Source organism: Macaca fascicularis, chromosome 9 (assembly GCF_037993035.2).
Source record: "Macaca fascicularis isolate 582-1 chromosome 9, T2T-MFA8v1.1".
Lineage (NCBI taxonomy): Eukaryota > Metazoa > Chordata > Mammalia > Primates > Cercopithecidae > Macaca > Macaca fascicularis.
This window is the reverse complement of record NC_088383.1, coordinates 100,298,327-100,315,023: the sequence shown is the minus strand read 5'-3', so window position 1 is coordinate 100,315,023 and position 16,697 is coordinate 100,298,327. Positions and strand designations below refer to the sequence as shown.

Sequence of the window (16,697 nt, the reverse complement as noted above, 5' to 3'; positions counted from 1 at the left end):
TGGATTAGAGACTTAAATGTTAGACCTAATACCATAAAAACCTTAGAAGAAAACCTAGGTAATACCATTCAGGACATAGGCATGGGCAAGGACTTCATGTCTAAAACACCAAAAGCAACGGCAACAAAAGCCAAAATTGACAAATGGGATCTAATTAAACTAAACAGCTTCTGCACAGCAAAAGAAACTACCATCATAGTGAACAGGCAACCTACAGAATGGGAGAAAATTTTTGCAATCTACTCATCTGACAAAGGGCTAATATCCAGAACCTACAAAGAACTCAAACAAATTTACAAGAAAAAGACAACCCCATCAAAAAGTGGGCAAAGGATATGAACAGGCAGTTCTCAAAAGAAGACATGCATACAGCCAACAGACACATGAAAAAATGCTCATCACTGGCCATCAGAGAAATGCAAATCAAAACCACAATGAGATACCATCTCACACCAGTTAGAATGGCAATCATAAAAAAGTCAGGAAACAACAGGTGCTGGAGAGGATGTGGAGAAATAGGAACACTTTTACACTGTTGGTGGGATTGTAAACTAGTTCAACCATTATGGAAAATAGTATGGTGATTCCTCAAGGATCTAGAACTAGAAGTACCATATGACCCAGCCATCCCATTACTGGGTATATACCCAAAGGATTATAAATCATGCTGCTATAAAGGCACATGCACACGTATGTTTATTGCGGCACTATTCACAATAGCAAAGACTTGGAATCAACCCAAATGCCCATCAGTGACAGACTGGATTAAGAAAACGTGGCACATATACACCATGGAATACTATGTAGCCATAAAAAAGGATGAGTTTGTGTCCTTTGTAGGGACATGGATGCAGCTGGAAACCATCATTCTCAGCAAACTATTGCAAGAACAGGAAACCAAACACCGCATGTTCTCACTCATAGGTGGGAAGTGAACAATGAGATCACTTGGACTCGGGAAGGGGAACATCACACACTGGGGCCTATCATGGGGAGGCGGGAGGGGAGAAGGATTGCATTGGGAGTTATACCTGATGTAAATGACCAGTTGATGGGTGCTGATGAGTTGATGGGTGCAGCACACCAACAGGGCACAAGTATACATATGTAACAAACCTGCACGTTATGCACATGTACCCTAGAACTTAAAGTATAATAATAATAAATAAAACAAAGAAACAAACAAACAAAAACCAAATATGTATAAGGCATAACCTCTGCCTTGAAGAACGAAATGACTCAGATATGAAGTGCAATATGATAACTAGCACATAACTTCTACAAGATATTTGAAAAACTCACTGAATCATAATGACTTTTGGCTTTACAGAGGAAGTCAACATTAAACTGTGTCTTTAATAGTTGAAGCTGGCACATGTCACATGTGAAGGGAACAACTTGAAAGCATGGAGAAAGGCATAAAACGTATCTAACGAATCAGCAGAACAGGCTGTTGACTAAAGCATGGGAAGAAATGAAAACTGGTAGGTAGCCTGGGTAGAAGACTAGAGCTTTATTTTACAGTCTCTAGATTCTAGAACTTAAATGGGCAACAAAGTTATTTCCCAGGGAAATATCATGATCTAAATAGTGTTAAAGCACATGAGTTTAATAGGATAAAATAAGCTAGTAATGAGATAAAAAGTAACTTTACCAGGGTGGGGGCAGTGGAAAGGCAAAGAACAGATTCCAGCTTTAAAATGAAAGGAAGAACTAAGAGCACTCAGGGAATGTTCAATGTATGGGGCAAGAGAAAAAAAGGATTATAACCAAAGTATGTCTATTCAAGTTAGCTTTACAAATTATAAGTTATTTGGAAACAGGAGTAAGTTGATAAGCATTAATGCATTAACACTGCTAAAAATAATTTAAATCCATCATCACCATCACTTCATATACAAAAAGCATGAGATTAAAAAAGAGGATTAGTATTAGAGGTACTTCTGGTACTACTTATAGTATCCTCCAACCCCCTAGAAAAGAAAGAAAACTACGCAAACTAGATATCCCAACTTAGTGATTTTCCTAAAAATAAAAAACACATTTCACATTTAAATAAAAATGAACATTAGACAATATACTACTACAAAGTAACTAGGTTCTAAAAGAGACTACAAAGCACTTATATCACCTAGAAAAGTAAAAAGTTGTTAGAAATGAATTATTAGTTAGTATGTCTCAAAAACTAGTAAGAGAACTTTTAATCAAAATCTCTTACAGTTCAAGGCCATGAAGATTTTTCTATGAAAATAACTTCAAACGGAGTAAATCTCCTGATTCCAAATGTATTATTATTAGCAGTATTAGCAGTAACCTTTAGATTTAAAATAAAATTAGATCCAGAAATTTACCAATTAGTAGAAGTTTCATTCTTTGAGATTTTAAAGTTCAAATCAGCCATTCCTCCTACAGGTACTCTGTCACTCCCTGTAGTAAAATGTAGCAACTTCTTTTGAAGATCAAGAGGAAATCCAAGCACGACATCCCAAAAGTATCTAGAGAATACCAAAGGAAATTAACATCAAATGTCTTGACAAAAATCCTACAATAAAGTAATATAAAGGAAGCTCTGAGGAAAGGGCTTTCCTTAAGAATATATAATATCCTGAATTTCTGTAAAATTAAGGAATGGTGAGCTTCTATATATGTATTAGACTTTTGACTAACATTATAAAATAATATTTTTATAAAAGTATGTAAGTTCAGCAGTGGATAGTACAGGAACCATTTTTCTCCTGTATAACTTTCAAATCTTATTTTTCAACATAGTGCTATTAAACTGTTATATAAGGACAGCATCCATGAAATTCTAGGCCCAAAGTCATTTTTTTTAAAAGTAAAATCTCTACACTTTTGTAGAAACTTGTTTATAGAATTTTCTACCAAAGGGAGTGATTTTATATTAAAATTCTCATAGACTTTCCAGAGGTAAAATAAGACTGTGGGCTCTCTAATATTTGGACTAACTTAATTGATTCACAGATTGTAAGTTATGCAAATAAATGAATCACACTGTCTGCTGTTCCCTCTCCACATCCCCACTATCAGAAGTATAAAGAGCTCACTTTATAGTTAAGTCCGTTTTTGCATAGCCATCATACTGAGTACTTCTCTGCAGAGCATGCATATCCAGGTCAGGACTTCCACAGACCAAAATTTCAACCTCTTCTGGACGAAGCAGCTGCCAATAATTATTTATCAAAAACAATAATAAAAGAGTGATGGTTTTAAATGAAATTGGAACTATTTTCACTGGGTCAAATCACAAAAGTCATGATTTCTCATAGTAAATCAAACCATTTTTGTTGAAGAAAAATCTTCTCTGGGTATATTTTTCCTACCAAGGCAAGATATTTTTTGCTTCTGAAGTTTATAGATATTGTAAAATAGTAATTAGCAGTTTGCCAGAAAAACAAGCAAATGACTTTGCACAAATCCAAATTACTCTTCTCCAACCCAGCATGAAGCTTCAACATCTACTGATCCGCCTAATATCCCATATCTATTACTCTTCTCCAAAACCCAGCATGAAGCTCCAACATCTACTGATCCACCTAATATCCCATATCCTAATATCTCCTTCCAATATCCCATAACACCTCCTTTGTGCACTGTAGAGTTTGCGTACTTGGTTATAGTCTGTCTTGTGTCTCTTGTTTTTTTCAACTTTCAGGTGGGTTAGTCTACCACCTATAGAGATTAAAGCTCTAAAAATAGAGACCATGCTATGCTAATTAATTCTTATTTTCCCCCTGTCCACTCCCACAATTACCACAGTGTCATAAACAAAACTTAACTAGAGCTCAATAAAGTGTTTCTCTTTCAAAGGTATTTTTGACAACAAACATATTACAAAGGTTTCTCTAAAACAAGCTGGCAATAATGTAAGCCACTTGCTTTTGCCCCAAAACAACTTCTATAGTCTGTTTCTCTCCCCCATGAAAAATAATTCAAATGAAAGACCTTACTCCAATCCCTCATAAGAAAACTAAGGGAGATACAAATGGCATGTTGAAGTGTGTGCTGGGTAGCTGGGGTGACTGAAAGGTATCCTATGATACTTCTGACATGGTATTCTAAATAGTAGCTGACCCATAATCACATGGCTAAGACAAGTCAGACCAAACTGAGTCCAACATAACTCTGGAGGTAAACTACTTGCTAAGGGTAAAAGGCAACCAGAGTTGCTCAGGGAGCCCTGAGGTAGCAGGAAGCAGCTATACATATGTTCCTTAATCATTAAGAAGTTGTAGCTTTTGCCCTGGAGCTACACATTAACTGCATTGTGTGCTTTGTCCTTCAGTATTAAGATCCTGAGTCCATGGATCCCTTCATCCACTCTACTTGGAGAAAGTTTGTAAAGTTCTAAAAGACTTAGTAGAAGGGGAAAGAAAATGAACTGACTGGGGTGTTTTTCCCCTCTAAAGAATGAAGGCTGAAATGAGAGAATTATTTTTGTTTTTAGTTCTACTTTTAAAAAGTAGAAAATGTTTTCTACTGTTAAAGCTTATCTACTAAAATATTTATTATTTGTTAACATGATAGTATTATAAAACCTAACTGAAAGCTTGATTTAAAGTTGTAAACTCACCATTAGGGCATTTGAAGCACACACACTATGAAATCCATAATAAAATGCAGCAAACTGCTTATAGATGGATTTGTTCAGAAGGAAGTCAGTATAAAGCTGTACATATTCTGAAAAGCAATTTTACATCTCTTAAATCGTAAAAGTAAATGGCAAATACTAATTCATTTTAATTAAAAATGGTATTAACTTACCTTTCCTATTTTGATTGGTAACTGAAATTTTATCACCACCGGGCTTTAAATTATAGGACTTGATTATTCCAAATTCTTCTTGAAAAACCTGATGGGAGATGCCATCACACATATTAATATGGTTGATATAATAACATACTTTGGTGAACAGGTTTGTAAAATTTAAAAAGAACAGTTTTTCCCCCTTCCTTCTAAACACATAAACTATAAAAGGCTAAGCTCTTGTAATATTTGTATTAAGAATGAAGGATCATAAAATAATTATGGGGTTAAAAAAATAGTGCCTTAACTTAACCCTGCCTAATACAGTTAAATACTTTAATGAAGTCCACAAAACTGTGTGGCCATCTAGATAATATGCGGGTCCCTGGAGCTCTGCAGATCACTGTAATTTCCATTTCCCAAATATTGTAAAAGGAGTGGAAATGAGAGAGTTTTGGTCTGATTCATTAGTTTCTACTCCTAACTTCTATGTTGAAGTTACAGGATAGGCTTATTTTTAGAAACTAAAAAGCTCTGAGAAAGTAACCAACTCAAGGGGATATGTAATTGCCTAGAGAGTATCCTGAACCCTTAGTGAATTAAGCACTTTCATTGACTGCTCATCTACACATGTCTACTTTATCAGGTTAAGGTCCTTTAAGATAGAGGATTGTATGTATTGGTTAATCCTTGTTCATCTTTTTTTTTTTTTTTTTTTTTTTTTTGAGACGGAGTCTTGCTCTGTCGCCCAGGCTGGGGTGCAGTGGCCGGATCTCAGCTCACTGCAAGCTCCACCTCCCGGGTTTACGCCATTCTGCTGCCTCAGCCTCCTGAGTAGCTGGGACTACAGGCGCCCGCCACCTCGCCCGGCTAGTTTTTTGTATTTTTTTTTTTTAGTAGAGATGGGGTTTCACCGTGTTAGCCAGGATGGTCTCGATCTCCTGACCTCGTGATCCACCCGTCTCGGCCTCCCAAAGTGCTGGGATTACAGGCTTGAGCCACCGCGCCCGGCCAATCCTTGTTCATCTTTTCTAACAGTGGGTATTTAATAACAAATTGTGCTGTTCATATATGAAATATATGATTAACAGATAACTATTTGCCCTTAATAGTACCTGAAACGTTGAATAGAAATCTTCTTCAACATTGCCTTCGTGTGATAAGAGTTCACTTAATCCATGGGCCAACTCCTATAAAAAGAAATCTGTTAATGACTTTTTCAATCAAATAGCATTAGCTAGGATAATTAAGTGGCTTTCCTATAGCTCATGCATATGTATATAAAGATCATATTTGACATGTATTTTCCAGGGCACAAAATGCTTAATGATTTCTACCATCCAGAAGCTTATCATTATAGGTCACAGATGGGGAAAATATCCAGTTCAAACTACAGGGGCATAACTCTGGGGTCTATTCTTAAGCAGCAAGCTAAGCATACCTCTAATGTAGTGTCCGTCATAATTCACTGCTATCTGCTACAATACTGTTTATGAATTTGTAGTATTTCTCACTTTCAATTTATATTCCTATGAAAATCTGCTGTTTTAGGATTCATATTTTAAATATAAAACATACAATTCATTCATGTGCATGCATGAATATATAATTCATTCATGTGCATGCATGAATATATAATTCATTCATGTGCATGCATGAATATACAGTTCATGCATGTACAGTGCCCTCCCCTCCCAATAAAAAGTTAAGTACACTGAACGAAACATTTTCTGGTTGGCCGGGCACAGTGGCTCATGCCTGTAATCCCGGCACTTTGGGATGCCGATGTGGGCAGATGACAAGGTCAGAAGTTCAAGACCAGCCTGGCCAACATGGTGAAACCCTGTCTCTACTAAAAAGACAAAAAAAAAAAAAAAAAGCCACGTGTGGTGGCTCGCACCTGTAATCCCAGCTACTTGGGAGACTGAGGCAGGAGAATTGCTTGGACCTGGGAGGCGGAGGTTGCAGTGAGCTGAGATCATTCCACTGCACTCCAGCCTGGACAACAGAGCAAGACTCTGTCTTGGGGGGAAAAAAAAAGAAACATTTTCTGGCTGGGTGCAGTGGCTCATGCCTGTAATCCCAGCACTTTGGGAGGCTGAGGTAGGCGGATCACTGGAGGCCATGAGTTCAAGACCAGTCTGGCCAACATGGCAAAACCCCATCTCTGCTAAAAAAAAAAAAAAAAAAAAAGAAAGAAAAAAAAATTAGCCGGGCATGGTGGCGCGTGCCTAAAATCCCAGATACTCTGGAGGCTGAGGCACGGGAATCGCTTGAACCCAGGAGGCAGAGGTTGCAGTGAGCCAAGGTGGAGCCACTGCACTCCAGCCTGGGTGACAGAGTGAGACTCTGTCTCAAAAAAAAAAGAAAGATTTTCTTACATTATATTATAACTGAAGTTATCCATAAATATTTAAAAATAGAAAAACCGACCCAATATTTCAAAATTTTCAATTTTTATGAAAAAATTAAAGTTTTATTTTAAATTATTAGAAAAAGGTAAGTAACAGCATGATTAGAATGATTTTCTATATTTTACATAATACATTTTCTACTCCTTTAAAACCACAAATTTTCATACAAATCTAGGCTGGCATAGATTTGATATAATTGTCATCATTTAAAAATTATTAATAAAAACGATCCCATTGTTCACATAAAGAAACTAAACTGAAAGGTTAAATAACTGCAGGTTATTTAACGGTTAAATAACTGCTAGTAAGTGGCAGAGCCTGGATTTGAATTACTGTTGTAAAAGCTTAGGAGCACTGCAAAGTGGGTGACATGTCTCTCTAAGGAAAGAAAAAGCTAGTTGAAAAAAGGACATGAGTTATAAAGGTTGAAGGAAACCATATTTAAAAGTAAGAATAGCATTAGGAGGAGAGAGACTGTGCAGGTGGAAAAAAGATGATTTAGCATTAAAGGACGAGATATTAATAACTTTATACTTACAGGCATAATTTGACATAAGTCGTCAACGGTAACACTGCAGATGCCTACTGGTATATTTTGATCACTAGGAATGATGGGAGGGCTCAATAATTTCTTGTAACAGCAGGGAGGGAAACGAATATCCAAGGTGATGCTGTTATAAACAGCTAGTCCCATAAGCTATGCATACTAAATGTTAAGCATTAACATAAAATCCATGACAACAAATGAGTTCTGAATTATGCATCAGTCTATTTTTTGCATACTTCTTTCAGATTTAACACTGACTTTCTAATTAGTATCACATATTTCCTTTCCCCTCTTTCATTTATTTCCCCTTTATTTTACACAATATAATTCCTTGATTACAAAAAGTCATGTAAAAAGGAGTGGTTTAGTTGACAGTATTCAATGATTTCCCTAGAAAAGTTTATCTAAGATCACAACAGACAGCAACTTAAGACATGCCTGTAATTATTTAACAGAAAACATTTTCTAAATTTAAACAAAGATGTTGGCAATTTTATAAGCTGCAGCAACAGTTTATTCAGTAGAACTCACTGTAGAATACTGGTTTTGGAGATAGCCATTTTAGTTATTTTAAAATTAAAAACAGACTATGTGTGAAGAAAAGAGCTAAACTGAATAAACATATGGATATAAATGTGCTATTGATAAGCTAATAGGATAGGTAATTTCCAACAGTAAAACTTGAAAGACTTATGTTACTTGGAGTTTCTCAGTGTCAAAGTTAAAAAGCTACAGATGTTATAAATTTTGCTCAGGATTATTTACTAGTTATATGGTGGAATGTAACTTATCCATTTATGGAAAGAGAGGTTTTAGATCAAATTTCATATTATTTCAACAGTCAATTATATAAAGTTATTAAGGAAGTAATTCATTTTATAGGCTCATAAGGAAATCTAAACATATGAGCTGGGTAAATTACTGAAAATAACTTTTAAAAATTGGAAGACCACCAAAATTTCAATTTGCTAAAGTGTAATGAAGGCTGATAATAAGGCCTTATACTTCAAAATAATTGTATTAGAAACAGAATACTGTCAGTACTAGAACAATACATCTTTGGTCCTGAAATTTTAAAACTGGAGATATATATGAAACCAACTATATTTTCTCAATGTTCATACTTGTTATATCTCAAATTTCAGTTCCCAACCCCTTACCTGACCACAATCCACTCTCATCTCACATTTCTCCTATATAGTATTACACTTTTTACAGCATCAATTTAGCTTTCTATAGGTTTTATATCTGTGTGTGATAAACACACATAATAATGACAGTAGCAATTATAATTTTTAGATTCAATTGTTTAGCTTGAAATATAGAATAGCTAAACATGCTTAATATGCTCTTTTGGGTAATGACTAAATAGAAACTAGTATCTATTGCAAAAAAATGAGCAATTTTATGATTTTATGTATAGTATCACTTAAAAATATAACTAAGCTATAATACTTTATTGTAAATATTAGAGTCAAAATATCATCCAAATCTAAATTGTGATATATGAATATAAAGCATGACAAACATTTATGTATGAAAATTTAAATAGCTCATAGTATAGTGACAAGCATCAATGATTAGGCCCTTCAATGAAGATGAAACATTCAACAAATGATTACTGCAGATACTAGAATATAAACAGGAGTCTCAGAATTGTTAAGTGTTATTCTCTATGGAATTTAGCACTTTGGACCTTCAGACATAACAATATATATAATTTTTCAAGTTGAGTTTACTATCTCAATGTGCAGTTTGTTCCCTACTACCCTTTCTTTAATTAATCTCGTCTCTCAATTTCCATATATATGCCTCATAATTTATTCCAACAGATGTAACAAAGACAGACGTTCAAAGATGGCTCTTCATTCATTTTCTGATGGTATTTTCCATAACTTTCAGTGTGCTTGCTGCTGCTCTCTACCAAGCCCAGCACAATTTAGCCTTTTTTATTCTCACCACACTCTCAGCTTATAATGTCCCAACACTCTCACCAGCCATATGTTAATCAAATGTAATTGTTCCATTTTTAAATCTCTATCCTCTCTGGGAGAAATACATTGTATATTTTCCTTCTCAGAACTCCTTAGTACTTACTGCCATATGGTCATTTGACTCTGAGAACAGATGAAGAATTTCCCCCCGCTTGTAAACCTTCTTATCTCCAGTGCTTGCTTATTTATTTACTCTTCCCTCCTTTCCTCCACAAACAATTATATTTCTTGGAATCTAAAAAGCTAATGTAGAAGGCATCTTGTCCAATCTCCTACCCAATGCAGAAATGCCCTCTACAATATACTACAATATACTACAATATACCTGATAGGAATCATAGGATTGCAAATGGACTTATAAAACTTTAAAAATACTACAAAATACTACTATATGCTTTAAATATTCCCATTCAATTTTTATGGATGCTCCCTTTATGTTTCAGGATTTGAAGACATATTAAAGAGTTAGATTTAATTCCCCCAATTTCAATTCAGTAAACTGAGGGAAATGAGCACAAAGTGAAAGAACAGAAAAAAATACTTCATTATAAATGGGAAATACTTTGATTTTTTTCTTAAAAAAGCCTTAAATTAGTGATAACTTCAATTATATGTGAAATAGGAAAGAACCATTTTTATTTTGAGATAAGGTTTTCAGAAAAATATCAAACTCATTTCTTTCAATTAAGTCTACTGACATATATTACACATAATGAAGATTACTGAAAATCTAACAGTACATTTGACAATAATATTTAATTTGATAAAATGGCTAAAGAAAACAGTTTTCTAAAATAGATAAAATCTTTAAAAATCTCTAATCTATTAGCACCTCCTAGTGGAAAGTTTAAAGGATACAATTCCAACCAATCGGAATTCAGAATAGTTATCACATTTAAAGCTGCTAAACCAATGGCAGTGTGAATCCTTGTGATATGTAAACATGCCTAAAAAAACACACAAATAATTTTATTATTAACATGATTGACTTAAAAAAATCAAACTGGTAAACATGTACATGACATCTCATCTATTAGAAGCTAACCAATTCAACAATAATTCTGTTACAAATCATCTTTCAAGTTAAAAATTTCAGATTATTTATGGGACTATATATTTGCAAATCTCAGCAAATATAAATATATGTATTAAATATATACGGAGAACATTTTATTTTCCTGAACCAATGGTAGAAACAGGGTAAAAAGATACAAACTAAATTAATCAGATAACTTTATAAAAAGTATAGTTTCATAGATTATAAATTATGATCAAAATTAACTTTGAGGATATCTGGAGACTTCAATTTATCACTGTCATCCCTATTTTCCATCACATACACATATAGAAAAGAAAACTAAAGAATAAGGAAAACACTGAAAACTCTCCTTTGAAAAGTTTAACAGATAGTAAGGATTATACAGGTAGTTTCTGTAAAATAAAAAATTTCAAAGGCTTATTTTTTCTTAAAAAATTAATTCATGAATTTTTATTAAAATGACCCATTAATTAAAGAGGCTTTGAATGTTACTATACAGCAAACTATAGTTTTGTGTTTTAATTTCAAATGTTTTTTATTTCAATGACAAATTAAAATTTCATGCATTTGACTTATTCAGAAAAGATATGGATGTCTCCTCATAAATGTTTACTTTTAATCTTGATACATTTTGTGTAGGGTTCCCAGTAAGAGAATCAACTGATCATCAATTCAGTCAAACAAGTTTTTAAAATGTAAATAACAGTCCTTAATTATTCAACATTTATGATTGACAAAAAGTCTGTAAAATCATAGAATAGTTTAAAAATAAGGTTGACTACTTGACTCTAACAATTATGAAGAAACATGGTTTATGAAAATTAGATTACTTACCATAATCTGGATGAAAAATTTGGCGAATTAGAAGAAGGAACCATTCTTTAGTCAAACCACCCATATCCAAACCAGCTTCCCCCACAAATGTAACTTTTAACTTCTTTTTCAAGTCTGCTCTTTTCCGGGTTAGCTATTTGAAGATATTATACAGTAGAGGAGAACAAAGAGCAGTGAAAAGAGAATTAACATTTTTAATTCCGGGAAATGTGTTAGGCAGTCGTTAACTTATTTGCAATGCTACAAATCTCCATCCATCCATTTATCCATTAAATCTGCCAGACACTGTGTGAGCTAGGTGTTTACTATGTTTTATAGATCAGGAAACAGAATTAGAGAAGTCAGGTACTTTGCCCAAAGTACTGCCTCCTGGTATCTACTGCCTTCAAATTTTTAATTTAGCACACTATAAGATAATTCATTTCTTAAAAAAAAAAAAACTCCCTTCAATGCTAAACTTTAAAAAATCATACGGCTAGGGCTGGGTGTGGTAGCTTGAGCTGGTAATCCCAACTACTTGGAAGGCTGAGGTAGGAGGATGGCTTGAGACCCTGAGACCAGGAGTTTGAGGTGGCAGTGAGCTTTGATTGTACCACACTCCAGCCTGGGTGACAAAATAAAATGTGTTGCAAAAATAAATAAGTAAATAAATAAATAAATAACATAGCTGAATCAGTCATTATCTTCTAATAACCATATTAAGATCGAGCTGAATCATTTTTTATGATAATACACGAAAATGCAATCAAAGTATGTTAGAGCCTGTATAGGCCCAATATACTCTGTAGGTCAGACTTCTAATTTTATAGATGTGTAGTCTGAGACCTGGAGAAGTTAAATGACTTGTTACACACATAACCAGTAACAAAGGTGGGTCTGGAATCCAGGTTATATATGAAGAAACATGAATTACTCATTTAAGTGTTCTACATCAAATCCTTTTCTAGGGAATTAACAAACTATTAATAAACATACAAACATGAATATAAGACGATTATGAATACAGATCTGATTTTAACTATGGTGTCAAAATTTAAGGAAGCTTGGTATGCAACAAGATCTTCAAAAGAATTTAAGAAAGCACACTTATTGGAATACAGAAATAAAAAAGTTTACTAAGATTTTTATAATAAATCATATTATAGAATTTTAAGCTTTAATTAATATCATTTTGGAATAAATTATACCTCATCAAGTGAATCGCTAACCAGATGTGTCCGTCTTACTTTCATATTTAGAAATAACATGTTCATATCGGGTCTCTGTCTTCGAGATACTTTATCCACCAGACTTTGCTAATTAAATAAGAAAGTAAACATTTTTGCTTTTACTTAGATTATAATTAAGTTTAAAACATTTAAAGATTTTAGTAAAAATAACAATTATTATCTATGCCATTTCTTATATAAACAATTTTATAAAAATCAATTATACACATTTTTATTTGTGAAAATGGCTTATTATTATTTCATATTGTAACAATGATAACCAAAGGGGATCCAAAGTGGAGGACCAAAAATAATTCACCTTCTATAATAAAAAATGTTGCATCACAGTTTCCATATGTCTCATCTCTTAAATAGCAAAGTTTTCTGTTTAATAAATACAAATATAAAATGGAACATTCAAAACAAGGTATATATTTCTGATGATAAACCTGGACTTAGGGTTTTTTAGATATTGAATTTTCTCTAAAGGTACAATTAGTCTACTTTACAAAAGTGACTTGTCAACATGTATCAAAGATCATAACAATATTCATACGCTTTATCCCAATAATCCTTCCACTGAGAATTCTAACTTGGAACATATTTTATACAGTTCCATGTTCATCACAGCACTATCTATAAAAACAAAACTTTAGAAACATCTTAAATACATATCCAACTAATGAAAAAACTGATGGTCATAAAAACTATGTAAATAGTACAAGGAAGGTACACCTGAAGAAAGTATGAAATAAAATTGTGTTTACAATACTATTTCAACTCTGTTGTCTTTTAAAGATAATACAGAACAAATATCAAAAGAAAATTTACTAAAATGTTAATGGCTTTGCTTGGGCGATAGGGATATGAGTGACTCAAAATTCTTTTGTCACCGTTTTTCAAAATATAAGCACGGAATAGGTGAAAAACAATATATTTAAAAATATCTATAAGAAATATATGTCATTTATCATATACAATTCGCATGCTTATATATTTATCTAAATAGTCTTTATTAGACTGTATCTTTTTTGGTAATAACGAAAACTATTGTGCAGATTAAAGATAAACATTTCAGACATTTTAAATACATGCAGCAATTTGCTTTGATAGATAAAATTTTAGTATCACAAATCTACAATTTAAGGCTACTTATGATGTTGAATATTACTATAATAAAACACTAATTTGGAGCCTTCTCCATTTCTCCCATATACAATGCTAAATGCTATTAACAGCCTTTTATTTCTCTGTGTCCCCACTTATCAAAGAAGTCTGCATTCCTAGGATACTGTCCTGTGTTACAGACCGTTTTTTCCTACCTTTTCCTATCTTCTGTTCCCAGTCTAGCTCCTGGGCAGCTGTCACATTATTTATTTATTATAAATAATAAACACATTTATGCTAGGATGCTAACAGCAAACAAAGTTAGTAGCTACTCCTCTCATCAGGAATTCATATTTACTAGAAAATGCTCCAAATGAAAAAATAACCCAACAATGATACAATTCTTGACAGTGTGACTGAGGAACTTATTTTAGGTTAGGAAACCACTTTTGTATATTTAGATTGTACCATATAAGCTCAATCTTACACTTTTTAAGATTGTCCTTGTGTCAAAATAGTCACCAGTCATTAATTCCAAGTGATATGGCAATTTACATGTTAAAATGTTGGGAAACACCCATAGAAAACTGATAATGCCACTCAGCTCTCAATGTCAAGCGTCTACCATTCTTTTGCATGCTCTGTAGAAAACTTAGCCTGTCACAGTCTACACCTGCCATTCTCCTTCTTTAAAGTAGAAGAAAAATTCCACAAAAAGGTATTTGATATCCTGTGAGTGACACAGAAAAAACTGTTTAGTCTTGCTAGTTTAATCCAAACTAGCTCATTCTGTTATGTATAAAAGCACTGTAGATTTTTTCTTACAAATATAAAAAAATTATAGACCAAGGTGAAAAAATATTAAAAAGGCACATGACATTGTACGAGTACAACTAACAGAAAATGTCAGAATGAGTAGCTATATAGCTAATAATTGAGCCAATATCTACCCAAGATCAAGTAACAATTCTGGTGCTGAATATACCTGTTTAAACTCATTCTTCAGGGGGGTAGTGTGGCTTTGGAATTCCCTTGATGGGCATAGGCAATAAAATTTCTTCTAATATTCCCATATTCAGTATAAGATGACTTTGGGATGTCACCAGTTACTCAAATCTTTTGTCCTTCTCTGTGATAGAAAGAAATACTCACCTTCTGGGAACTGAATTACTGAAGAATAAACATTCTTATTTTTTACAGCATTTTGAAGTATTACAATTTATGCTTTAGGATTCTTTTTATATACTCTTGAACAAGATGGAAATCATTTCTTTTTACCCTATATTTCTTTTTCAATTAAGAAGACCACAGCCAAGCTTCCCTCTTTTAAAATTGTGAGCAATTATGTAACACAAGCAGATGTTTGAAATACATAAGCACTTCAACATACAGTTTACAGCTCTAGCAAGAAAACCTCACTGAATCTGATATTTATTAGATAAAGTACATTACTGTGCTGAGATGAAACACAAGGGATAGGGAGTGGTAACGACAGACTGAGAGATAACTTCATACTGCTCTACAATTTGCCTAAACTCAGTCTGATTGCTATCCCCAGCCTCTTTGGGTCTCCATGTATTTTGGTTTCCTAAGAACCAATAAAACATCTTTCACCTTCTTTGGGCATATTTCTCAGTTCTCCAAGACATACTTTTTGTTACATTTTCTAATTTTTTGGTTGTTTCTGATTTTCAAAACACCTAGAAAATGTTTCAGTAGTTTGAGTGGTTTGCCTAATGACACTCTGCCTCACCGCAGTTCTCAATGCTCTGCTGGTTATCTAAGGTTGGTGGTATGGTATCTGCAAAATGAGGTCCAACAAGCTCTCAGTAATTTGAATCTGTGAGAAGCATTTACTCTTCCTACTATATTTATAATACAATGAGAAGCTGATCAGAAGAGATGAGAGTTATCTTGTCTCCCAAATTGTAAATGGTTTTTAAGCACTTTTTGGGTGAGTATAACACGAATTTTGCTTTTAACATTCCTGATTATGCTAGAACAATTCACAAGACATTTAAATTATTTATTAAATTATTTACTATATTGATTATAGTCAGCATAAATATGTTTTTATAGCTGACTTACCCTTGCGATGTTTATCATCTGTTGCTCTGAGTCTCTTTGAATAATGATTTTTTTTGCAGCTATAGAAATAACGAATGGGTACTGACAGAAGGAAAACCTGCTCAACAAGTGAAAAAAAGAAAAAGCAAAATGGTGTATTTTTAGCAAAATTATACTAAGGGAATCTAAGGTACCCCTTGTAGCAACATAAAACATTACTTTTGGATTGTGTTTTACCATATACAAAATGATTGTATGTGTATCATTTCTTTTAATTCTCACAGCCATGTGAAGAATGTATCATTGCTAGATGTGCAATGCCTTTATTCTCTGCAGAAGCTACATCAAAGGTTCTCAAATGTGTGCTAACCACTTACATTGTCTATACAAATAATTTCATTGTATATCATCACCTGTGAACAACATGACCAACACTAGAACCAGGAGGGAGAAGTGCTGGTGAAGTAGTACAGAAAACCCAGGTGCTCAATATTAATATAAGAATCCATCATTATATGGAGAGTTCTGATGTGTGAGTTCCAGAAATGAAAACATCTAACAATAACTACAATATGTAAAAAGTAAAGTAATATATTTAAGATCAATAAAAAGAAATCAGAAATGTATGTTGCATTGAGCATTATATTTAGTGGTGTGGTAACAGGAAATGGTATGTATTTGTAATTACACATTATAATCAAAGGTTATGAAAATAACCCCTCC

At 33.4% G+C, this 16,697-nt stretch overlaps 1 protein-coding gene across 11 annotated transcripts in view; it reads right to left on the bottom strand.

Annotated features, from left to right (window-relative positions):
- HECTD2 (HECT domain E3 ubiquitin protein ligase 2) overlaps positions 1-16,697 on the bottom strand; it is a 95,193-nt gene that overhangs the window by 10,822 nt on the left and 67,674 nt on the right. For 5 of the 11 annotated variants that reach the window (XM_065521132.1, XM_045361189.3, XM_005565939.5 and 2 more), the window contains 10 exons: positions 15,996-16,092; positions 12,780-12,887; positions 11,593-11,725; positions 10,578-10,666; positions 7,717-7,875; positions 5,880-5,954; positions 4,783-4,870; positions 4,592-4,698; positions 3,066-3,181; positions 2,352-2,495 (listed from right to left, as the gene is read on the bottom strand). In XM_065521132.1, coding sequence (XP_065377204.1) covers positions 2,352-2,495; positions 3,066-3,181; positions 4,592-4,698; positions 4,783-4,870; positions 5,880-5,954; positions 7,717-7,875; positions 10,578-10,666; positions 11,593-11,725; positions 12,780-12,887; positions 15,996-16,092 — 1,116 coding nt within the window. Of the gene's footprint in view, positions 1-2,351; positions 2,496-3,065; positions 3,182-4,591; positions 4,699-4,782; positions 4,871-5,879; positions 5,955-7,716; positions 7,885-10,577; positions 10,667-11,592; positions 11,726-12,779; positions 12,888-14,892; positions 15,037-15,995; positions 16,093-16,697 lie in introns of those variants that run through there. The other 6 variants (XR_012417932.1, XR_012417930.1, XR_012417931.1 and 3 more) reach the window with 5 other exon arrangements.